General features: G+C 45.9%; 1 protein-coding gene across 4 annotated transcripts in view; it reads right to left on the minus strand.

Annotated features, from left to right (window-relative positions):
- The window catches only part of DPP6 (dipeptidyl peptidase like 6), a 1,252,024-nt gene that overhangs the window by 888,809 nt on the left and 336,808 nt on the right, over positions 1-26,407 (minus strand). Inside the window, exon 1 of one of the 4 annotated variants that reach the window (XM_051857102.2) lies at positions 20,017-22,365. The exons of the other annotated variants lie outside the window; for them this stretch is intronic. Coding sequence (XP_051713062.2) covers positions 20,017-20,262 — 246 coding nt within the window. The 5' untranslated portion in view covers positions 20,263-22,365. Of the gene's footprint in view, positions 1-20,016; positions 22,366-26,407 lie in introns of those variants that run through there. 4 annotated transcript variants of the gene reach the window in all.

Consider the following 26,407-nt stretch of genomic DNA (forward strand, 5'->3'; position numbering starts at 1 on the left):
CCTTACAATTAGCTGTGCCTTGACGCCCAGATCATTATGGTACCAGCCAATAGACTAGGACCAAGCACAATCTCTGTAGAAGGAACAGAGCCGTGTGCAGGAAAGAGAACCTATTCATGCCCTCCTGTTGGCTCTGATGGCACCAACAAGCCTGTGGCTATGCCTCTCCTTTCTAATTCATCCTGCTGGGCCTCATCACTGTTTGTAAGTCTGCCAAAACACACGCATGACACTTCAACAGGCACCATTCTGGTTCCCCTAATTACTTATATCAAAAATCAATTTCTTCTCTTCCTGCCTCAATTACTTTCCCCGAAGTATATGAAACAGCACAAAAAAAAAAAAAAAAAAAAAAAAAAAAAAACTATAAACAACCAGAAAGCACCAATAACAAGGCAATGACTGAGTGACTGATCCACTGCACAGCACAGGTGAGTCAATAAATTTGGAAGCAAACATATTGTTCCTTTAAGTTCTGAGACAGGTAGTCACCCTCCAAATAAGCCTTAAATGACCCACAAGCTTAAGGAAAGTGTCAGTACATCAGTGTCACAAGTAGAATTGCACCTTTGCATAAACACAGGCTGTCCCAGCTCTCAGTGTCTTATAGTGTGATCGTATGTGGTTACACAGTGCTTTAAAGAAGTCATTAAAATGAGGTCATTAGGGTAGGCCCTTAGCACAATATGACCAGTGTCCCTACAACAGGAAAGGAACAGAAACACAGGCAGAGAGCACTCATGAGACAACGGGGCAGGAGATTGGAGAGGGGCTGACACTGGCCAAGGAACGCCCGTGGCCACCAAAGGCTGGAAGAGGCATGGAAGGAGCCTCCCCTGCAAGGTTCCCAGGAGCAGACCCTGCCGGCCCCTGGATTCTGAGCTCCCAGCCTCCAGAACCGTGAAACCAGAAATCTTATTCAAAGCCACCCAGTTTGTGGAAGTTTGTTCAAGTACTTCGGAGCTGTATTTTTTAACCCAGGTGTAATCTAAAGTAATCAGAACAGCCTGTGGGAGTGGCCAGTAAACACTTCCCTGCTGAACGGAGGCAACACACAAAATCTGCCCCCAACATATTGCCATTGCCACAAATTGACAAAAACACTGAAAAATCATGCCACAAGCAAATCTGCTTCATATTCTGATACAATGAGGAACTCTCATTGAAAGCCAGTGTGTCAACTGATAAGTATTCACTGTTTCCCAAGTTTTCTGACCATGAAATTCTTCCAGGACAAGTAAATATTTAAAAAAGAACACCTTGGAAAGTGCTCCTGCAGCTCCCCCTAACCTCTGTGCTAACAAGGATCCAATCTTATAAAAAGAACTGTATATCTGACAGCTAAATATATACACACACGTCTGATATTAAAGAGTAAGATTAAATTAGGTCCCTCATAATTGCGTTTTAAGTGAAATTTTATATTCTACCAGTCAACAGATTTAATTGAATACTGTGAATAAGACATAGATGAGTCTTGGAGCCACAAAGATGAGGAAAGTGCTGGGAGAGGGTGATTATTATTAATTTTTTTTGACAGGCAGAGTGGACAGTGAGAGAGAGAGAGAGAGAGAGAAAGGTCTTCCTTTGCCGTTGGTTCACCCTCCAATGGCCGCCGCGGCCAGCACACTGAGGCCGGCACACCGCGCTGATCCCAAGTCAGGAGCCAGGTGCTTCTCCTGGTCTCCCATGGGGTGCAGGACCCAAGCACTTGGGCCATCCTCCACTGCACTCCCGGGCCACAGCAGAGAGCTGGCCTGGAAGAGGGGCAACTGGGACAGTATCCGGCGCCCCGATCGGGACTAGAACCCGGTGTGCCGGTGCCGCTAGGTGGGGGATTAGCCTATTGAGCCATGGCACCGGCCAAGAGAGGGTGATTATTCACAACAATCAGATGTGCCCAGACTGGTCCATGCTGAACTGGAATCATGTCATAAAAGGACATATGGGAAATGTCCATACTCAGAAGCAAGGGCCTAAGAGCCATGTGGAGTTTTCCAATTAGAGTCCCAGATTTTCCCCTTGTCACTCTGGTCTAGTACCCCAAAACCATGCACCTTGCCTCTCGTGATTTGAGATGGGTTAATTGGAAAAGATTTTTCTTCATTATTTGTCTGGAAGTTTCTCGAAGTATTGTGATGTCGGCCTCCATGCGAATGTCCCTCTTTACACAGCCTAATGCTTTGAAGGCACGGAGCTGCAACTGACTCAGACAGAGGCCAGTGCCATTGACGTGACTGGGTGTCCTGGGGTATGGTTTTTAAGTCACATTAATGGGCTCCTGGGAAGTGAACAGTCAACAGGCACACACAGAACCCACAGCGGACACAAGAAGACACCCAGATGTGTAGCCAACAAGAGCTGAACATTAGCTATTTCATGGGCAGGCGCCGTGGCTCAATAGGCTAATATTCTGCCTGTGGTGCCGGCACCCCAGGTTCTAGTCCTGGTTGCCCCTCTTCCAGGCCAGCTCTCTGCTGTGGCCCAGGAGTGCAGTGGAGGATGGCCCAAGTGCTTGGGCCCTGCACCCACATGGGAGACCAGGAGAAGCACCTGACTCCTGGCTTCCGATCAGCACGGTATACAGGCCACAGTGGCCATTGGAGGGTGAACCAACGGTAAAGGAAGACCTTTCTCTCTCTCTCTCTCTCTCTCTCTCTCTCACTGTCCACTCTGCCTGTCCAAAAAAAAAAATGCTATTTCATGATACACAACATCTTTTCAGGGCTTTAACTGACCCACTTGGATCCATTTCAGAGTCTTTTGGCCCTGATAATTTCTGAATTTGTAGAAAACCCTCAAGATTCTGAATACAATTTTGGATCTGTTTGTTTCATTTTGGGAGGCCTTAAGTTGGCTTCTCCCCCTCCCCCCCCCTTTTTTTTCTTTTCTGTCTGTAATGGCCTGCATCCTCTGGTACCTTATCTGATGAGGTGCCCTGAGATTGGTGGGCAGCTCAGCATGTACTCTGTGTCCTGTCTGCACACTGTGTTTGAGTCCTGGGAGACAACTGAGTGCCGTGTCTTCTGTGTCATGGCAGGGACCCGAGGAGGACCACCTTAGTCTCCAGCACAGGAGCTCAGGTGACAGCCAGACCCCTCCGGTCAGGATGACACCTCTGATTTAAAGCATGGCATCCCACATTGCCTTTTTTTTTTTTTTTTTTTGACAGGCAGAGTGGACAGTGAGAGAGAGAGAGAGACAGAGAGAAAGGTCTTCCTTTTCCATTGGTTCACCCCCCAATGGCCGCTGCAGCCGGCACACCGCGCTGATCTGAAGCCAGGAGCCAGGTGCTTCCTCCTGGTCTCCCATGAGGTGCAGGGCCCAAGCACTTGGGCCATCCTCCACTGCACTCCCGGGCCACAGCAGAGAGCTGGACTGTAAGAGGAGCAACCGGACAGAATCCGGCGCCCAGACCGGGACTAGAACCCGGGGTGCCGGCGCCACAGGCGGAGGATTAGCCTATTGAGCCGCGGTGCCGGCCCCCACATTGCTTTGCGCTACCACTGTGCATAGACATTATCTGTCTGTCTGTGGGTTCACAGTGACCTTTTAACTCCTGGTGCCTGCTGTGTGCATGTGTCATGTATGGTGTGTGTGTGTGTGCATTTGGTATGTATGTGTGTGAAGCATGTGCTATAGTGTGTGTGTGTGTGTGTGCACGCGTTCAGGATGAGTGGTACTTGTTTGCATAATGGAAAAGCTGAATTTGATTAGATAAGTCTGAGGTGAGTGGAAGAAACATATTAGCTTCTTGCTTTGTTCTATGAGAGGAAACATCACCGGATACAGTTTAATCTCTAAATGCAGCCTGCATTCCTCTCATCTGATAAGCCGTGCTCTCCCTGGCTGCGTGTGAGTGAGGAGACTTCCCCAGGCGCACAGAGCTGCAGAAACCATGGAACATACACAGGCGCATTCTCGAGGATCCTGATAACATCGCATCTCTGTCTCTGCTTTCCTGATTTTTGGAACCTGAATAAAGAGACTTCTGGAATGTTATAAACAATGAAAAACAGTTGCCAATGTTATTGTTAATAGAAACACAGGTAATTAAAACTTGGAGATTATATTAAGTGAAATTTTTTGAGAAAACACCAAGAAGTAGACTCAAGACTTTTATTCATAGTTATGCCCTAATAGGTTCTCCAGTCCACTCACCTATGTTTTCTCCTCACCAGCAGTGAGCTACACAAGCCTATTTCTAGTGTCTCTCAGTTGGACGTGTTCTGATCATGGCTAGCTAGAAGTTAATTACTGAGCACTTACTCTGTGTGATATTTTAGACTCTTAATCATAACAACAATTCAGAAGATTGAAAAGAAAACAGTTTTCAACAGCCATGGTTAAGACCTCCAGCTCAGGAGGAACTCAGTGAACAACCTTGGTGACTGTGTTCTGTCGGCTCTGCTGGGTCCTCGGTGGGAATCTCATGAGCTTCCCCACTGGGTCTCCTCTCAGCAGGGAGACGTAGGACCTATTGTTTCAGACCTCCATGTCTTAGTCCCTTTAGGCTGTAATAACAAAGTACCAGACTGGGTGACTCTTAACAAAGTTGGGAGCTGGAGGTTGGATCCTCCAGCTCAGGGTGCCTGCATGGTCGGGCTGCAGACTGCTGACTTCCAATTACCTCCCCACCAGGTGGCAAAACAGCTAGAGAGCTTTCTGTGGCCTTTTATAAGGGCACTAATCCCACTCACAGGGGCTCCACCCTCTTGACTGAGTTAACTCCTAAAGGCCTCTATCTCCAAATCCCATCATATTGAGCACTGAGGGAGACAGGAATATTCAGCATACTGCATTCTGTGTTTCCCTAATGAATGCTCTCAGCATGGGCTGTGACAGGGCACAAAGCCAAAGCAAAGGAGACTTGCATGGCTTTGTCTATAGGCTCCCCCTGAAGCTGCGTTATCCATCTGCCCAGCTTTCTCATAACCAAACCACTTACCCCACGCATGGGGACTGCAGCTAAATTCTAAACATGTGGGATTACAGCTAGATGATCATTTGTGACTGCCGGGGACTTCGGGCATTCCGTTCCTTGCCACACGTCCAGCCTCAAGCCAGCTGACCCTGGGGCCATGCTATCTCACTATCTCTGCCCTTCCTAGCAGGAACAACTGGATCTAGTCCTGAGGATTTTATAATCCTGCATTCATCTGCAGCATGCCAAGCACTGTGCTAGTGTTCTACATGTACCAACCCAACCTTCACAATAAACCACGGGGAAACATTATTTTCCCTCTTTTATAAATGAAGAAGTGCAGTCATGTTTTAAACAACTAATAAGTTGTAGATACAATCACCAGTCAAGCTCAGGTGGTCTGTGTCCAGAGGCTGCAGCCCAACCACCACACCGCCCTGCCTTCCGACGTGGAACACTTCTGAGCCTTTGAGTCAGCACCAAACTGAAAGCCAGCCCTGTTTACTGTAATAATGGTGTTAGGTGCAGGCTTGATTGAACTCTGTGAGCAATGCTTTTATAAACTGTAACAAGAACATCTCATTACACAACCCTGCTGGAGATCTGTGAGTTTATTGAATAATTTGGCTATTACTCCAATAGAGCTCATTTAATACCAAAATCACTTTTTACATTTGAAATTGTATATACAAGCAATATATTTTAAAAGCACAATGGCTTTAAGGAGGGACTGAAATTCTGTTGGCTCTGTTTCCTTCTTCCTCCCCGGGTGGCTCCATCAGGAACCCCATGATTCAAAGCAGCACAGCTTGAAAATCAAGACCCACACTAAGGCTCAGGATCTGGCTGTTATGAGCCAGCTAAAGCAAGCAATCACTATTCACACAGCACTTTATGGTTCTGTTCTCACAGAGGTTTGGACCTCTCCTGGCTGCCCCAGAAAGAATTTTATTAGTGCTGAATCCCACTGATGCCTCAAGTTCACCTGCACTGCATTTATGCTTGTAGAGTTGAGCCCAGCTATCCCCTCTGAGAGTTCCCTCTTTACAGCAGAGCCCTAGACACCCACTGTCTCATCCCTCACCCTTGGCTTCCCCTTGTCCCCATTCCAACCTCCTTTCAAATTATTTTTCTGCTCTCACTCCACACATGATCATGACCCACAGTTGAGATTGAAGACAGAGGCCCTAGGAAGACCCTGAAATCTACTCACGCCGACCACCTTCACCTACCGCTGAGAATTTTCTGGGCCCTTTGGAGACAAAGGAGGGACACTGGAGGATCAGTGCTGTGGACCTCCTGCTTGGGCTGCTTTGCCAGTGGTTTGGACGTTCTGGGGGTGTGCAGGTCCTTCCAGGTGCATGGTGCACTAAGTGCCTGGCCAGTGTGCAGGCGATGGCTTTTCAGATGCATTGTCGCGCCTTCCCTGCCCTGGACTCAAACCAGATGCTGAGCTTCAGATCTTCCCAACATGATGTAATGACAGTAGGAGATGGGTCTGTATGAGTCATTAGACCTGACGTTGCCTACCTAGGCCCCTTGATCAGAAGGCAGATCATCCACGCCTCTGCCTCCCCTTGCTGTTTGCTGCATTATCTTTATCTAATAGTGTACATCTTGGCACCATCTGGTAACTCCAGGACGACAAGCACTCCTACTGTCTCTGGATATAGCCTGCCTGCAGGTGTCTGATTACCCCTCCATACACTGCCTCAGATACCTTACATTCAAATGGAAGGGTTTGGTTTGTCTTTTCCAGGGTTCTTCTGATAATAAGTGCACCCAGAACAAAGACTTTCATTGCAGTCCTGTCTGGCAACAGAAAATAAACACTGCCCCTCTTAGCCCTGCATAGTTTACTCACAGACACTTGACCTGCAGTATGTGACCACAGCCTTGGCACAGCAGGAGGGGGTGATTTCCCCAAGCCATTTTGCACATGGGCAGGGCTCAAAGATTTCAGTCCCCTCTCCCATCTCCATGCTAAGAGCCAGATAGTTCTGATTGCATTATCATAAAATGTATGCTGTAGATAGCTAAAGAGCCTCAGGCAGTTTCAAATAGATTACAGGATCCAGGAACATTTTTTTTTTTTTTCCTGGCAGAAACTGCATTTTGGTCTGGGAAATTTAGTTTTCCTCTAATGATATAAAGTTCAAAAACACTCTAATTTGACTTCCTACCTGCCAGATAAAGAAATGATCACAGTGTCACGGAAAAAGTGACCATGATCTTTTTCTTTCTGTTATGTTGAGAAGAGGTAATGCAAATTTCTAATCAGAAGCAACCTGTCATCTTGCTATATTTATAGGAATATTTTCTTCTCAAAGATTTCTATTTTCCCTACGGGACCTTCCTTTCTACCAGTCTGTCTTATAAATACAAAAAAGTCAACCAAATGGTCACATGTAGGGAATTTGGATATAACTATTACTTTTATTTTAATGCAAGAGAGAAATAGAAAATGTTATGAATGCTAAACATTACACATTTTAAGCAGATCTTAGAAAAATAAATTATAGTTTTTCTAATAGCTATTTTGTCTGCTTAACTGTACTTTTAAGTTAGTCAGAAGGAGCCTGTACAAAATCAAGCAATAATGAAAGCCTGAAAAGAAGGAATGTATTTGTAGAGTTGTAAGCAGCCACATACAAGGTTCAAAGTTCTAATTTCAGAACTCCTTCACTTTTTACAAAGTTTGGAAAACAAGGTTAAGTAAATTGTTATTCAGATAGAAGTGAACAGACATTTTCTTGGGTCAGAAACTATTTATTCACTCATTCAACAAATATTTTATTGAGCAATTCCAGTGTATTAGGCATTGCACAAAGCATCTGATCATGTCAGATAATGAAATAGACAACGATCTTTATCCTTAGTTCAGTTGATTGGGTGAGGAAGACAAACATAAGGTACATTACATAATATACTGGAAGGCAGTAATGCCATAGTAGGAAAAAAAAGTAAAATTAGCAGCGTGAGGGACATATGAGTGACAGGTGTGAATCACTACAAACTTAAACAGGGTGGAAAAGTAGATGTCATTGAGAAACTGACTCCGGAAAGAGGAGATTTAAGCCAAGAGGATGAGGAAGATAGTGAGGAGGTTCCAGGGGGAGGAGTGTTAGGCAGATGGAACAGCCAACACTAAAAAATTGAGATGAGAATGCAATGCACCTGTGATCCAGGGGCAGCAAGGTATCCAATGGCTGGAACGCAGCAGAGAAGACATGGTCACACAGGTAAAGGGGTTGCAGATCATGCCGAATATCAGGTCGTAATGGAAACCATGTGCTTCGGTCCTGATTACAATGGGGTTTCCTTGAAGGATGCTAAACTGAGGACTGACAAGAGGATCTGATCATGGAGGGGGCACACTGAAGAGAATGTATTTTTAGTAAGGTTGGAATAAAAGGAAATGGATCTAAACCACAACATGTTGGATTGATTTGGGCAAGAAGAACGCACATCCTGAACAATGATGGAAAAACTTTCTCTGGATGGCCATGTAGAGGTAGGGAATGATGCTCAGGTACGAGATAGAGAGGATGGGGGTCACAGAGACCCAGAACTGACCATTCAAAGTCCCTTCTCTGCTTCAGAGGTGCTGAGGACAGCCCCAGTAGGAATGCCAGGCCAGCAGAGCAAGGCTGTGTTTTTCCATGTGGCTGTGGTGAACTGAAAGAGCAGTTAGAGCAGAGGCAGCGGGATTAGAAAGAGCTGGCAAGTGCAGGACATTGGGATTCTGCTGAGGTGCTCTCCTGTGCCTGCAGAGACAAAAGCCTTACTGATGGATGTGATCTCACTGGAGCCAGAGCATAACACGGAGGAAGTGCATCATGAGTTAGCATTCAGTAAGGCCAGCAGCCCAACAGGAAGCCCACAGCCCCTGCCTCTCAGAGCAGCTCTGTTTCTGTAGAACCAACACCCTGTCTTCTACGGCATTCCTCTCTCCTTTTAACAAACAGCCAGTCAGAGAAATACACAGGGGCTGAGTTTCCTATACATTTGGAAGAACAAAATATTTGCAAAGAAGGAAGAGAAATAAAAGGCATCATTTCCACATACAAAACAGAGCTTGCATGGTACTAGAGAGGACCCTAGTTGAAGGAGATTGTCCTGCTGACATTAAGGGCTTCACTAACACCTACCATTTAGATGAAGGCACAGAACTTCCAGTTTCTAACTCATAAATAACCAAGCCCTGGACCCACATTAAATAGAAGAGCACCCCGTACACCAACGATGCAGATTTTTGGACTGTTCTCCACCGTCAACCTTGCAAAGCCTCTTCCTGAGAACCTCTACTTCGAGAGCTTGAAGGGCCTCTGGTCAAAGGCCCTCATTTCTGTGGCTGGCCCTTCAAACCCTCTGCAGGCAGCAGTGTGTGCTTCCATTCTCACCATCTAACAACCTGTATGCTCAGTCCTTCCCCTACCCACTCCCCATCCACTTCAGCTCCATGTACTTGAACACACACACTTGCCCTCCGGGGATTGGAACTTCTTGTTCTTCCTGTCACCAGCAAAACATGTACCCCCAAAGGAAGGACCTGGTATGAATCATGCACTCTGCCTGGCACTGTGGCATAGCAGGTTCAGCCACCATCTGTGAGGCCAGCATCCCATATGTGTGCCAGTTCGAGTCCCAGCTGCTCCACTTCCAATGTTGTTCCTTGCTAATGCACCTGGGAAAGCAGTGGAAAATGCTTAAGTGTTTGGGCCCCTGTATCCACATAGGGGACCTGGAAGAAGCCCCTGGCTCCTGGCTTCGGACTGGCCCAGCTCTGGCACTGCAGCCATTTGGGGAGTGAACCAACAGGTGGAAGATCTTTCTATCTCTGTTTCTCCCTCTCTGTAATTCTGACTTGCAAGTAAGTAAGCAATGAAGTAAGTAAGTAAATCTTTAAAGAGAAAAAAGAACCATGCACGCCCAGGTCCATTGCCTTTTCAGGGATAATTTCCACATGCACCTTTGAGAAGTGAGCACTCTGAGACAGAGGAAGAGGGGACACACCTCATCTTGCAGCTTAGAGAGCATCAGTTTTGCCCCCAGATGATGATGCAATTGAGGCCCCGACTGAAGGACCCCTTGTGCACATTAACATTTATCCCACCATGAAAGTCAGTGCAGGCGGTGACACAATCTCAGTGATTTACAAGCCTCTTTGTATCTTGCTTGTTGAACAGCCACTATCTGGAATACTGCTGGTTTCCATGGCAGACAGCAAGTCATGCACTGGCTCTTAAGGCTTTCACTTATGAGTGCTGCTATCACCCCCACACCCTTCTTATTTGTCAGCCACATCCAGCTCCACGGGGCAGGGAAGAATAGGTCTACTGGGCACCCACAGACCTGGGAACATTAGCAGGGCTAGCCTACTCTCATGAGAAGCCACCCTCTCCACTTAGCTTGACTTCACACTTGGGAAACCTGAGCCAAGCCGGACTCTCTGCTCACTAGCTTGCACATTCGGGCTCCCTCTATTCCTCCACCTAACAGTTATTCCCATGTAGGTTTGGGCTGGGCTTACATTCTGTCTGAAGGGAAGCTATCGCTGGTGTGTCTGAGAAAACACGAGGGTGAGGACACTAGCAAACACTGATTCTGGGTTCAGCAATCCTTGCAGCCCAATTTTTCTGCCACTTGGCTGTGGAATACATTCCTTTGCAAACCATAAAGACAGGATGAGGATGATGAAGAAGGCCCAAAAGCTCACTGGGGAAAGTAACTGGAAATCCCAAACCTTAGCTCAAACGTCCTAGAAAATTCTATCAATTCCCTCCATGGATATTCCTGGGGAGTCTTGTAACAGTAGTGAAGGAGGCTCTGCCCAGAATCCTAGAGGCGATGGGAAGCCCCCGAGCAAAGAAGACACGGCGCCATGTGGCTTCATCTGCTTCAAGTGCATAAGGGTCCATGAGTAGAAACGAGAGAGGCAGTATCCACAAAGCCCTAACAGTCAGTGCCACTAACCTTGGGCTGGGCCACTTGGCAGGTTGTTAACAGCAATAACTCTAAAATTTTTCAGACAGTCGATAATTTTATCTACTGTGACTTTCATGGAGGTTTCTTGCTTTCCTTTTCAATTTTTAAAAAAGTGTTAAATAGGGCAGGGAGGCATTTGGTGCAGAGGTTAAGACACTCGCATTCCGGATCAGATTGCCGTGGTCTGAGCTCCTGAGCGCAGCTTCCTGTCAGTGCATACTGGGAGGCAGCCGTGGTAACTCAGCGGTGGGGCCCCGCCACCCACATGGGAGACGTGGGTTGAGTTCTGGGTTTCCTCTCAGCTAAGTCCCAGCTATTGTGATCGTTTGGGGAGTAAATTAGCAGATTTATTCTTTGTCTTTCAAGTAAAAAATGTTATTAGAAAGGATCTTTGGGAGACATATTAAGGGTTGGAATACAGTTTTGAAAATCGAGTATTTTGAAAAAAAAAATTGGGGAGTCTGGAGGCCAGTGAGAGTCTAGTATTTCTTTACCTTTAATTTCTGCTTCACGTCCACCACCCACCTACATGATTTCTGTTTTTTTTTTTTTTTTTTTTTTTGACAAGCAGAGTGGACAGTGAGAGAGAGACAGAGAGAAAGGTCTTCTTTGCCGTTGGTTCACCCTCCAATGGCCACTGCGGCCGGCGCACCGCACTGATCCGAAGGCAGGAGCCAGGTGCTTCTCCTGGTCTCCCATGGGGTGCAGGGCCCAAGCACCTGGGCCATCCTCCACTGCATCCTCCACTCCCTGGCCACAGTAGAGAGCTGGCCTGGAAGAGGGGCAACCGGGACAGGATCCGGCGCCCCGACCGGGACTAGAACCCGGTGTGCCGGCACCGCAAGGCGGAGGATTAGCCTAGTGAGCCGCGGCACCGGCCTCTTTCTTGTTTCTAGTTCTCCCAATCTTCCCTGGCTCCATTCCTGCTCTCCTTCTGGTTAACACTGCCTTGAAATATATTATGTGTATAATACATTATTGGTATTTAATTAGGTAAATATATAAGGGTACTTCCAAAATTTCATGGAAAATGGAATTAAAAGATGTTTATTTGGGTGCAGAACATTTTGAAATCTGTGCATAGTTTTTTTCATAATATACATTTTCATGAAGTTTTAAAAACCCTCATATGCTCGAATTTCAAAAGCTTTTTTGCACCCAATAAACTTTTAATTTAATTTCCATGAACTTTTCAAAATACTCTCACTAATTATGGATAATGTAACAGGAGGCTCATTGCTATGTGAAAGTTGCTGTATTAATTTGAATAGCTCTGCCTTTAAAATAAATCTCCCCACAACAGTAAATAATAGGAGATAGAAATAACTAACTGGTTTTCTCAGTTCTATATCGGGAAAGACACCTAGTATATGCCCTTTTTGTTCCACTTTGTAGCATAAGCATTATGTTAATATTGACCTAAAATTATCTAAGGTAACAGCTGAGACAATAGTGAAATGTACACAGTATAGAAAATTAAAAATTGATTTTTACAATGACTCTGAAGACCTGGAAAATCCTTAGGTTTCTTTTAAATTAAAAAAATGTCTACACATGTATACATGTGTATATGCATATTTCCATTGGGCATTTTGCCAGGATAATTTTAATGAATTCTAAACACCTTCAAGTTGTTTATCGACACATACGCAGATGACTAGAAATTTTTCTTCCCTTTTTAAAAATAAAAATAGCTTCAGGACCAGAGCAACATTGTATCGGTAGCTGCAAGTCTCTGCCTCCTTCCAATGGGTCTCAATCCCTGCCTAGTGCTTACCAACAGCCACCTCCCTCCACTCTGCCACACATCCCAGCCCTGTCAACCAAGAAGCTTCCACTCTCGGATGCAGGGCATCCCTCAACAGCCTGCACCACCCGGGATGCTGCCATCCCGACCTCACAGGCCTCTGGGTTCTGGTCTTCCTGTAAAATGTGTGGGTGAATGTGTTTGTCTACATGTACACACATAGCTCAATCACAGGAACACATTTACTGTGCTTGAAATGGAGATGGATTTGCTGGACGACACAGAAAGAAAGATATGCAGAAATTAAAATGATGCTATCGAAGAGAGCAAGTTAGGCTAGACCTTACGCTGCTACCTGTGGCAAACAGTGTACCTATTCAGAACCAATGTACTTCTGACAGTTATCTCTTATAATGTTCAGATATTCTTAAAGCCAGTAATAGAATTAAGTAAATCCCTCATCTCAGTTACAGCAGAGTATACAGACAAGAACACAAAAACGGCCGGCGCCGCGGCTCACTAGGCTAATCCTCCGCCTAGCGGCGCCGGCACACCGGGTTCTAGTCCCGGTTGGGGCGCCGGATTCTGTCCCGGTTGTCCCTCTTCCAGGCCAGCTCTCTGCTGTGGCCAGGGAGTGCAGTGGAGGATGGCCCAGGTGCTTGGGCCCTGCACCCCATGGGAGACCAGGAAAAGCACCTGGCTCCTGGCTCCTGCCATCGGATCAGCATGGTGCGCCGGCCACAGTGCGCCGGCCGCGGCGGCCATTGGAGGGTGAACCAACGGCAAAGGAAGACCTTTCTCTCTGTCTCTCTCTCTCACTGTCCACTCTGCCTGTCGAAAAAAAAAACGAAAAAACAAACAAACAAACAAACAAAAAAACACAAAAACAAGAACAGGAGCTGAGATTCTCTCAGGTCCAGAAAACACCAGGGATTTGCCTAATATTAGTCACATGAATACATGCAGTCTTCTCATTTGTAAACTTAGGTGTTATATTTAAAAGTGTTTTCTATTTATAATAATAGTGCTAGATTGTTTTATAGATAAGTGTCCCAAAAGTTATTCACTAGGAAGGTTTAATTTTTTTACATGTATATAAAATCAAATCAATGTGCTTGAAATGAAAGCAAATCATAACGTGGCATGAGTAATCAATGCCCTTAACAGTAAATTTATTAACCAGATTTTGACTTTAAAAGGATTATAGTTGCTATTATTTTCACAGGCAACGCTCTATGAGGGGGATCAATATTGCAGACTGCAGAGAAACATTTCTCATGTGCTTGATTAATGCATTGTTATCATCAGAGTAATTAAAAGGAACAGGGTTATATACAATCAGCATGTACATCTTACTCAGCAACTCCTGCCAGTTGCTTGCAAAAATTAAACTCATTAATCATTCTGACTCTAACAGAGAAAAAGCTTTGGCTAAGAAATAAAAAAAAAACTGTTTTATTAAGGAAAAAATGTCCAAAGCTAACATCTAGAAAAATTCCTGTCTATCTAGTGACTCTAGAATATTAATCACATGGGGAAAATGAGTTGATTGTATTGTCAAAAACACAAATTGTATTATGCTATTCTAATGCTTCAGACCTCCCTAAATCAACAAGTAACATATACAAGTAAATTACAGAGAAGTGTGCACTGGCAGCAATGAAAAATGCCTTAAAAAGCAGGCTTTCCTGCCCTCCTCAAAATCCTTTTCTGTTAACACAGAATTCAAACCCACTAGGAAGATCCAATATGTCTTTTTTTGTAATCAAATTTGACTTGAAACAAACATACTTTTGGGGGAGTAGGCTGGAGAGAGCATAGGCTTGTTCATACATTGACACATCTCTGCCATAATTCACAGTTGACAACTGACCCCCCAAATGAAAAGAATTTGGGTTTAGCCAGTGTTAATTTTCCAATTCAAAATATTTGCTATTATGATTTTCCTCCCTAGAAAACATAATCATGAAGGTGAAATGAAATACATGTGCCAGTGCTTTAAAAATCGCAAGGTGCAGAACAGACGTAAGGGATTTTTGATGCTATATTTGACTTCAAACATCATCCAACTAGCAATGCCTCTGTGTGTGTCAAAATATTACTTTCTTATAACAAAGACAACTTCTTGATTATGATTTTAATCTCTGTGCTTCGATGAGCAGTATAATTTTTATATAATTTAATATATATAAAATTTAAGCAAATTTTTATCGACAGATTATACATTTTTTAATTTGAAATTTACTTTTTAAAATTTTTATTAAAAATTATTTAAGTTATACAAGTTTCATGTATTTCATAAACAGATTGAGGAACACAGTGATACTTCCCTTAGGATTATATTTTTTAAAATCATACATTTTAACAAAATATTTGCTATGTAGCTATTTGAGGTAGTAAACACTTCCTATGTATTAAATGTACTTAGAAAAATTGAACTTTTCAAACACAAAACTATTGTATTCAGTAGGTTCTATGATTTAGCATTGTAGGACCATAAGGGGACTTCAAAGTTTGTCTTGTGAAATACTTGATGTTACAAGAAAGAAAGTAAGACATTTAGAAATGTAATTTGTGCATGATTACAATCATTGTTTGCCATGGGAAGGTCAAAAAGTCCTTTTGAGTTAGCATATAGAACGGAAAGGGGAATGCAAAGTTAGGGACAGGTTCCATGGCTATATTGTCACCACCACACCAATGATATAGGAGGCTGATAGAGGTGGTGTGCAAAAGTTTGAAGAGAGATAAAAATGGTGATCTCAAAGTGCTGGAACTCTAGACCTCACCAATTCTGTAACATAGGAAGGCAAATTACCTTCAGAGGAAATGCTACGAGGTATATGTCAGGGTAATAAAGTCATTTTATCTCTCTTCTAATGTAGGAGATTCAGAATAAAATTAGTTCCCTTTATGTAAGAGTAGGCAGTTTGTCTTATGAAGAAAACTCAAAAAGAGAAAGAATAAGATACTGAAGACAAAAATACTTGTATTTTTGTAGAAGAGGTTCCGCTACCCTATTACATAGAGGGTAAAAGGAAGATGTGAATTTGCCAAAGGGCTGAAAGGCCCAGTTCAGGGAGAGACAGGACATGGATTCATGCAGCATCATGAAAATCATGCGATACCAAAAGTTTGAGGAGAAGGTGGGGATCTCAAGAGCAAAGGCTATAACTGCATCAGAGTTAAGGGGCAACAAGACAGGTCGTTATATCAAGTAACTAAGAAGACACTGATGACATTTTGTGTGCTGTCTCTGCAGCAAAGACAGTACACAGTGTAACTTGCTTTCAGACTAGACAAGGAGAAGAAGATTCTTGACAAGAAGGAAGTGTGATCACACTAGTAGACTACTTGCTTGAGAAGTTGTAAAAAGAAGAATGCATAAGGTGATAGTAGACCGAGCTGGTAGTAGAGGCGAATGAAGATACTCTGTGCTTCTGTCTGTAGGTAGAGAAGAAAGAACTGGTAGAGGAGAGATTAAGGGGTAAAATGACTGGTAATGGCAGCAACATATATTCATTGAACAATTTCCACTACCTGGCACTTAATAACACCTGCTCTATCTCTCATACTACCGATTTGAGAAATAAGTGACATTGCAAGTCTACACTGTTAAAATTAAAGCTCTGAATGACCTTGCCATACTCCATTGTCATTGTGTAGAAGAATAATACACTAAGCAGCGTCAAATTGGTGATGAAAGAAATGGGATCAAATAAACAGTTGAAAGAGTTAGGCTTCTCATATATTAGAAAAACAGTGTGAACTTAAAATTTAGAAACATTTAAAGTAGAAGACATTAATAGAGTATATTAACATATTTGTGAAGACAAGTTATTTAAGAAATCAGGAAGTTGATAAATCCCAGGGATATACTAACAGAATGTTGACATCAGACCAGTGGGCAATCAAGGTTCAATATCAGAAGATGGACTGGTTACTGAAGACACACAGGATGATAAAACTGGCCCTGTCAGGCTGATAGTCATCCAGGGCTGTCATCTATCATTCAATTTCCTGTTCTGACCAATTTGCTGCTTTAAAATCCTACTGTCATCACATTCGAATTGTTAGCAATATGTCAACAAAACTACAAGGAAACAGCAACATACAATATGACCTTAGCAAATTTACTACCCTGATCATACACAAGGCATCCTCACAGGCATCCCTGTAAGAAATCAGAAAGAAATGTTCAAGTAAGGGCACTTCAAAGCTCAGAATTTTAAAATTAGTCACAATTAATTTCAATAGAACATTTCTAAATTCCATTAAAAGTCACTTCCAGCAATATTTCCTTTAAGAGTCAACTTATTTTTAAACCTATGCAATGAATTTTAACTTAAAGCAACTATGGATTACTCAGAGGAGTTGCCCAAGTAATTGATTTTGTAGTTAAATAAATCTAAGATTTATGAGGAAACTGATAGAAAAGACACTCTAGATTTATCTCTGTTTCTCATACTTTGCATCTTAGGAACTGACTCACGCAAAGAAGGCTATTTGTAGAGCTACACAGGTGAGAGCTCTTTTTTTGCAAATTTTAGTTTATGCATTTAGCCCAAAGATTATTAACTAACTACTGTCCATTCAATCCTTGCATTTGAATTGTCTTCTTAGACTTTATCTGTGTAAGTCATATTAGATTAATTTACATTTTATTTTTTGGGGAATTACCCATTTTCAGTCATGTGCAGGCATGTGCACATAGGCCAAGCACTACATTTTATTTCTCCTTTTCTAAATGGAAGGACAAGAGGTGCAAAATTCAATGGATTTTAAAGATATGCAATTTACCATCATCGCAGTGATCAAGGTGGTGAAGTCATTTCTGCATCTTGGGGCAGCTTTCCATGACAAACCAAAGAGTAGCACTAAGTCACCAGCCTTGGAACTGAGACTGCTCAGAGAAAAAAAGCAGTGGGCATTGCCTTCACAGCTTTGCAAAAAGAATGCTTCAGGACCTCAGACAGCTCCCAACTAAGCGCTGAGCTCCCAAAGGGCTAAGATGAAAAGTATTTTAAAAAACTTTATTGTGGGTTTTAAAGGTACACACATGATGTTTTGGGGTACATATAGATAGTAAGAATGTTACTATAGTGGTGCTATCTCACATAGCTACCTACTTATGTAGCGTGAAGTCCACACACAGTGCAATTTTATTACCTACAGTCCTCATGTTATACACGAGTCCTCTAGACTTGTTCACTGCACATATTGTTATTTTATAGGAAATATATCATTTATTTTTATAGATGTGTACTGATTATAGCCAAATATATATGTTCAGATTATGGAAAATTATACATGCACACATATTGTAAGTATATTGTATACACACACAATACTATACCAACACACAAGAGCCTTCATATACACGTTTCTGAACTTTTCAGGAAAAACACTGGTATCAGAACTTAATCTAAGTCGGAGATGCTGTTCAGAGCCTTATCAATGGAAATCATTTGCACTTGTTAAATCCCTGATTTGTCCCCCAGTAAAACTCTTGCTTATCTGAGAAGTAGTTCCAGACATACATCAAAATGAAAGGAAAGAAACAGAGACTTAAGCTAAGAGTTTTAAAAAATGGACAAAGACCATCTGAAGCAAAAGTCAGGAGCACTTGCCTTTCCTTTCTCCTAGCGACACCTAGAGTCAGCTGTGAAGAAACTGCACATTTTTCTCACTCCAAACAACAGTTAATTTAAGTCAGCTTTGAGGAAAAGGGTGCATCTTTTCTGTCTGCATTGCAGCTCAATCGTCTTCTCCAAGACTCAGTAGTTTAACTTTCATTACCTTCCCCTGTGTAGAGACCTCTCTACACAGACTTCCAGGTCTCTGAACCAGATGACGGAATGATTTCCCACATCCCAAAGGGTTTGGCCCCTAATCTCTCTCTCTCCAATCAACAATGTCTGGAAATGGTTCAAAAGAAAATAAGAAAATCCCACACAAGATCTGATGCAGGGTTGTGGCACTTGTGTGTGTCTGTGTAACAGAGTATGCAAACCAGACCTCTCACAAACATGAGTCAAGTCTACTAAAGAGTTCACATGCTCCATTCATAAGATGAAACAAAAACCAGTAATATCAACAAGCCCTGGCAATTAGGAATTGTCTCTGAGAAAGCACTCACGCCCTGTGCATGTACGTGCACACCTCCCCCCCACACACCCCCACTTGCACTGAAAAAAAAAAAAAAAAACAGATTGTGAAGCGATGTGACCAAATCCGATCATATTTAGAAGTGACCACCGCCTCCTGCTCAGTGTGGGGCTCTGCGTTGTCTTCAGAGTAAAGGGCAAGACTGACCAAAAAGGCCAAGTGCTGCACAGCTCTGCTTACAAGGTGCTTGGAGTGGTTTCAACAATGCAACACACCTGCTCTGCTGTCTCTGAGGACTGTACTAGCTAAGCCAGACCTGCCTATCTGAGGTCCTATCTGGAAATTTTCTCTTTTCCTTGAGACTAGGAGGTCTCAAAGTAAAGCGAGTTTCCTCTTTTCATGTGCAATGGACACTCTGAATCTCTGGAGGGGATAAACAGGAGGTGGTTCAACCCACCCATCCGTGGGGCCTCTGGCACCCTGCATGAGTCACTGGTTACTAGGGCGATATGCAAATCCAACCTTTGAGACCAGGCTTCCAAAGTAGGAAACCTGCTCTCTCTCTCTGAGAAGTTTTTGGTGAACAGGGTCTGAGATAGAGTTGTTTAGTTCAGGGCTCGGAACTGGAGAGACTTGGCCTGACCCTTCCAGCAGAAGCTGTCCTGGCCAATGGGACAGGGGTTGAACCTCTGAGGCTAGCACGTCTACATTTTCTTGGGTATGATAATCACCACGACCACCACCACCCCACCACGACCACCACTACCACTGGGGGAAGTGAGAAGTAAGAAGGGGACGCAGGACATCAGTCAGGACACGGCAGAGAGGCCGAGAGAGGAGCAATGGGCACATTCCAGTGACAGGTGGAAGGGGGCGGGGGCAGATGTGGGACTTGATCTTCCTGAATCTTGGAGGAAAGAGAACCCAGATGCCATTCTCTCCTTAGGATCCACAGCAGTATGCGGCTACAAACAGTCATGCACCCATCTGGTTGAATTCCAGATGCCAGCGGGCGCAGCACCAAAACCCGGCTGCCTCCTGCCGCCAACTCGGCCACAGACAGACACCCGCTCCGGGACCGCGGTGACCGAGATCTGGAGCTAAGGAGAGTGTCGTGGGCGCTCGGGGAGAGGTGGGGGAGGGGAGGGGGGACGACCCGGCCGCCCGAGAGCCTGGGGCCCCGCTGCAGCTCGCCGCGCGCTCGGCCGAAGCCCCCGTCGCCGCCCCCCACCCAGCGCGGTGCGCTTACGTCCTCCTCGTCACAGTCGCTCCGCGCTTGGTACTGGAACCGGGGCCGGCCGCCCGCGCCGCCGCCGCCGCCGCCGCCGCGCTCCCGGGGCGCCGCCGCCTGCGCCTGCGGGCCGGGGGGCTTCGCCGCGGCGCCGCCATCCTCCTCGGGCCCCTGGCCGCCCAGGAGGTGGCTCGCCTCCGGGGGCGCGGGGAAGGACCGCGAGGTGTTGATCTTGCCGGTGAACCGCTGGTACAGCGAAGCCATCGGTCACCGCGCGCGCTCTCGCGTGTCTGTCTTTGGGGCTTGTTAATATTTGGCTTTCTCGGTCTCGGGTTCCCCGCTCCGGCAAAGGGGAAGAAACAAAAAAAAAGGGGGCGGTGGGGAAGAAGCGGCGGACGACGGGCGAGCCAGCGGCGGCCGCTGCTCCGCGCGCCACTCTCAAGTCGCCGCTGGGCGACTCCGCTCGCTCAGCCTCCTCCGCCCCCTCCCCCGGCGGCTCGGCCACGCGGGGGTCTGGGTGTGCTGTCGCTCTCTTTTCTGTTTTTGCTTTGTAAACTCCTTGCCGCGGCCGCGCACGGCCTGATCAAAGCGATTGAATGGAGCAAAACACCGAAAAAAAAAAACATAAAGGGAGGGAAGAGCCTAGGCCCCAAGATTTGGCACCACCTAGAGACCGGCGAACATCTAGAGCAGATCTCCGCGCTCGCCCGCGCCCCTCGCGCGTCTCCGCCTTCCCTTCCCTCTCCCGCGGCCCCTAGGCTGGCTGATGGCGCCTGGGTGGCCCCAGGGCTGGAGGCTCGGAGAGGGCGGGCGCCCAGAGCGCGGGGTGCGCGCTGGAGACGCGAGAGGAGGGAGCGGGGGGCTAGGACCGCGACGAAGGGGGATGCGGGATGGGTGCCGAGGGCCAGGGGTGGGTGAGCGCTGAGGATACTCGGAGCGCCGCCAGAGGTCACACCCCGCAGCGCAGGACCAGAGTGGGAGACCTAAAACGAAATGGGGAGATGAGGCGGGCCGAGCCAAGGAGGGGAGAGACCCCCGTGGGCGCCCCGCCCACAGCGCGGAGCTCGACCCCACCTCTTGCACCTGCTCGCTCCCGCACTGCTGGGCTCCCTCCGAGGGGTGCCTCCTCCTGGGTTTCCTCCACACCCTCCCACTTTTCCCCCCACCCTAACTCGAAACGACAACCGCAAAGACCCCCGAGGGCCTGGGGCTGCGTGTCCGGGTAGGGAGAGTGAGATGGGCTTGGAGGCGGGAGGCTGCCTGCAAGGAGGGGGTCCGGGGATGCAGGTTGCAGACGATCCCTTCTTTTCCTCTTCCTCCCCAAACCTCGTTCTCCTAAGAAAACGCCCTCAGGAAGCAGCGAGGAGGAGGTGGTCGGAGGAGGCCTGGTGGAAGCCTTCGGAGCAATCCCATTCAATGGTGCTCCGCACAAATCGCAGCCTCCGTGTGCTTTGCACGAATTACGCTTTTCGTTTTCACTAAACATGGGCAGAGGCCGGGGCAGTTGGGATGCCGACAACTTTTCCAAAGCTCGCGGCCTCTCCCTTCCCCACACCCCGCACTGGGAAGAAGCCAGAGGAGCGCCACGACACCAAAAGACGTGCACCGTTCCGGGGTTCGCTTTAACTCCTTTTGCTGCATTAAAACGTGCTTCAGCGCCCCTGTGTGGAAAGACGGGCAAACTGTGCTGTGCGGCCAGGCTCCAGCCTTGGCGGTTTGGGTCTCTCTCCTTCCCTCCGGACTCCCTTAGCTTCTCTCTCTTCCTTTCCTAATCATGGTTTGGCCATTCTTAGGGGGCTGGGCACTTCTCCTCGCCTCCTTTCCCTCCTCCATCTCTCTTCTGTCTCTGGGCCTTTCCAGGCTGGGATGGATCTGCCGGGACCAGGCCTGTAACTTCAAGGCCTGAACCGGTGGCTCACTCGCACAGGCAGGGACTCTAGCCTGTGCCCGTGCACCCAGAGTGAGGGTGGGAGTCTTCACCTACTCCCAGGACTCCTTGGCGTTCCCTGCGCCTCCTAGGTTTCCAGGACCCTTTCCCTGTAGGTTTTCAAAATAATAGGCGAGGCCATCTCTGAACAGACCAGACTCGGGGCTCCCCAGGCTGCCAACCGTCTCCTAGCATCCCTGTCTCAAGCCAAGAAAGCCCAGCGAGAGACCCGCCCGGTCGTGAAATTGCCTGTCTCCTCACCATCTTAGCTTGGAGGGAGACACTGGATGCCGCAGAGCCAATCTCCCGTTCCACTGTTGTCTTCTCATGCTCTCAACCCATAGGAGTAGTTTTCAGTTTTAATCAAAATGTGTGTCACCCCCATCCGGTTTATTCTGTAGTTTCCCTCTAAGAAGAAGCATTTAAAAAAAAAAAAAAAAAAAAAAAAAAAAAAAAAAAAACCTTGGCAACGAGGAAAGCTGGTGAGTGGGTGTTCCCATAGCTGCAAAGCCCTCTGCATGGGAGAGATCATAAAGATGGGGCCAGGGGTTGGGAGCACACTCCCCAACTCCCACCCCACTGCACTTGGGAGACAGAGGCAACAGTTATGAGTCCTGACGTTAAACTTTATAAGTCATCTCATTTAGATACATAGGAACTCTGGTTCTCATCCCGCTCCCTCACCCCAGCTGTGCCTTTGATAGAAGAAGCTGCCTCTCCCAGCACAGACTTAAAAGGAAGGTTCATGCTGTTCACTGCACCCCCAAGAACCTGACATTTCACTAAGTACAGATGCTCTGAGTCCTTATGTAACGTGTGTGAGTGAAATATGCCATGTATATTTTTACGCAAACTGTAAGAAGCAGTAGTATACGTACATCTTCAAATGATGCATTTATACAATATATAGTAATGACACAGAATAGCTTACAAAGCACACATGGTACTTCAAACTTGGGAGGGTATTCACAATCAGAATCAAAGAAGAAGCACCTGTGCCCCTCAGAGATTTCAATTTTTTTTATTCTTTTATTTATTTGAGAGGCAGAGAATCTGGGCGGGGTCTGGGGAGTGAGAGAGGTATCTCCCATCGCCTGGTTCACTCCCCAGATGCCCACAACAGCCAGGATTGAGTCCCACCTTCCCTCCTGATGCCAACTTCCTGCTTATGTGGATCCTTGGAGGTAACAGGTGATGGCTCAAGGAGTTGGGTCCCTATTACCCACATGGTCCACCTGACTGCCCCTGTCCCAGCCATTACAGGCATTTCGGGGAATGGACCCATAGATGGGGAGATTTTGGGTTGTCTGCCCCTCTTTGTGTGTCTCTCTCACTATCTTTCAAATACTGGTTTTTTTTAAACCCTACATTCTCAGGAGAGCTTGCAAGTGGTATTCAAATTATAATTTGGTCAAAGTTAATAACACTAATTAAAGTATTCAGAAAACATGATAAGTGATTTCTATTTTAAGTGATTTAAAAAATGAAACAAAACTAGAAAACCCAGAAACACAGAAATATTCGAAGTAGAAATGTGGGCTGGAAGAAGCAAATCTAAAAATTCAACAGGGGAAGAAGAGGGAGGCAGATGACCAAGGAAGAACAATAGCTGTCCAGAGGCAGGTGTGAAGACAGAATACGTGGAAGAGCGAGGCGACAACACAGGAGCAGGTGTGTAGCTCAGGCCAACTTAGTCTGAGGACCTTGGGACTGACTTAGAATGAGGGGGCAGGTGTTTGCCACAGCAATCAAGATGCTGCTTAGAATGCCTGGGTTTGTGTCCTGGCTCCACTTCTGATTCCAGTTTCCTGCTGGTACGGACCCTGGGAGGAAGCAGGTGGATGGATGGCTCAAGTGCTTGGGTTCCTGCCGTGCACATGGGAGACCTGGTTCGAGTTCCTGGCGTCTGGCTTCAGCCTGGCCCAGCCTTAGCTGTGGTGAACACTTGGAGAGTGACCCAGCAGCAGATAGGATACATCTCTGTGTGTCTCTCTTTCTCTCTCTGCCTCTCAAATTAAAATTACTCATTTAAGAAAGTAAGAATCTGGCTTTCTTTCATCTTGTACGTTGAAGACACTGTTCCTAGGAACATTTTAAAGAATGCCTTCGATGCCATGTGCCAGTATGGCATGCATGCTTATACACACACATTTGACTGTGCCCTAAACATTGATGCACAAATTGTAGCTGTATCTTCAGCGACTGTGAAGACTCTGCAGTCCAAATGCCAAATACTAATCAGCAGGTTACTGTTCTAGAATGAGTGCAGTGATACAATCTTACAGAATGACAACCTATGGCATTTTATGCTTATGATACATAATTCAATTCTTGCCCTCTAATAACTGTTTCAAGAACCTGTCCCATCTTCTCCTGCCCCTGCCAAGAAAAGAACCATAAAGAAAAAGGGACTCTGGGGTGGGGCCGGTGCTGTGGCCCAGCTGGTTAAAGCCCCAGCCTGCAGTGCCGGCATCCCATATGGGCACTAGTTCGAGTCTCAGCTGCTCATCTTCTGATCCAGCTCTCTGCTATGACCTGGGAAAGCAGTGTAAGATGGCCCAAGTCCTTGGGCCCCTGCACCTACATAGGAGACCTGGAAGAACTTCCTGGCTCCTGGCTTCAGATCAGCTTATCTCTGGCCATTGCGGTCATCTGGAGAGTGAACCAGCAGAATGGAAGACCTCTCTCTCTCTGGCTCTTCCTCTCTGTATAACTCTGTCTTTCAAATAAATAAAATAATTCTTTTAAAAAAAAAAGAGACTCTGAAGAGTAACAAAACTATCAATGTGTCTCTGAACACAGATAGAGGGTTTCTCCCTCAGCTCAAGTTGTCCTTGAACATCTTAAATATACTTTGGAGCAGGTTTTTCATCTTTACTTATATTTAGTTAATTATATTACAAAAGCAGAGAGACAGGAGAAAAAGAGAGAGAGAGAGAGAAACTCCATATTCTGCCAACCACCCCCCTATGCCTACAGTGGCCACAGCTGGACCAGACTGAAGTGAAGCCAGGTGCCAGCAACTGAGCTGAATTCTTCACACAGGTGGCAGAGACCCACTGCTGGAGCCATCTCCTGCTACCTCCCAGGACTGCACCAACAGGAATCTGCAGTTAACAGCAAACCAAGGACTCAAACTCAGGCACTCCTGTGCACTCTTATATGGTATGGAAGCACCTTAACTGCTATGAAAATGCTCCCATTGTACTTATTGGGTAAGTATGGGGGGAAATATTTTTTTAATTACTTCATGTGTTATTTTACATCAAGATTTTAATTCCTTAAAAATGCTTCAGGGGCCGACTGTGGCATAGTTGGTAAAGTCGCCTCCTGTGACACTGGCATCCCATATGAGCACTGGTTTGTGTCCTGGCTGCTCCACTTCTGACCAAGCTCCCTGCTAATGGCCTAGGAAAAACAGTGGAAGATGGCCCAATTGCTTGGGCCTCTGTACCCACATGGAAAACCTGGGAAAAGCTCCTGGCTCCTGGGTTTGACCTGGCCCAGCCCTGGCCGTTGCAGCCATTTGGGAAGTGAACCAGCAGATGGAAGACCTCTCTGTCTCTCCCTCTCTCTTTCTCTATAACTCTGACTTTCGAATAAATAAATAAATTTTTAAAAAAGAGACTCAATTCACACATTAACTCTATGTTAATGTTACGACGTTTCTTATTTTTCTAACGCTATCTGGAGAAATGAATTGACCAACTTACCATGTTCTTAAGGAAGTTCTTCCATAAAACAGTGATCACCAAAATATTTTTAGTATTATTACCATAAACTAATATGAATGGGGGAAATAAATGTATGGGTAGCTTGAGAAAAGACATAGACACAAGACCTAATCTCAACTGTCTCCTAAATTTTTGAGTTTGTATTTACAAGATGTCTAGTAACTGTAGACTAGGAGGGTGGGTATCATGGTACAGCTGGTTTAGCTGCCACTTGTAATGCCAGCATTCCATATCAGAATGCCAGTTTGAGTTCCAGTTACTAGCTTCTTAATTTTTTTTTTTTAATTTATTTGACAGGTAGAGTTATAGACAGTGAGTGAGAAAGAGAGAGAGAGAGAGAGAGAGAGAGAGAAAGGTCTTCCTTCCATTGGTTCACTCCCCAAATGGCCGCTATGGCTGGCACTGCGCTGATCCAAAGCCAGGAGCCAGGTGCTTCTTCCTGGTCTCCCATGCAGGTGCAGGGGCCCAAGTACTTGGGCCATCCTCCACAGCCCTCCTGGGCCACAGCAGAGAGCTGGATAGGAAGAGGAGCAATGGGGACTAGAACCTGGTGCCCATATGGGATGCTGGCATCGCAGGTGGAGGATTAACCAAGTGAGCCACAGCGCCGGCCCCCTAGTTACTTGCTTCTAATACAGCTTCCTGCTACTGCATCTTGGGAAGAAGAACATGGCTCAAGTGCTTAAGTCCTGCCTCCCATGTGGGAGACCCAGAATGAGTTCCTTGCTTCTAGCTTCAGCCTGGCCAA

This window comes from Oryctolagus cuniculus, chromosome 7 (genome assembly GCF_964237555.1).
Source record: "Oryctolagus cuniculus chromosome 7, mOryCun1.1, whole genome shotgun sequence".
In the NCBI taxonomy this organism is placed as follows: domain Eukaryota; kingdom Metazoa; phylum Chordata; class Mammalia; order Lagomorpha; family Leporidae; genus Oryctolagus; species Oryctolagus cuniculus.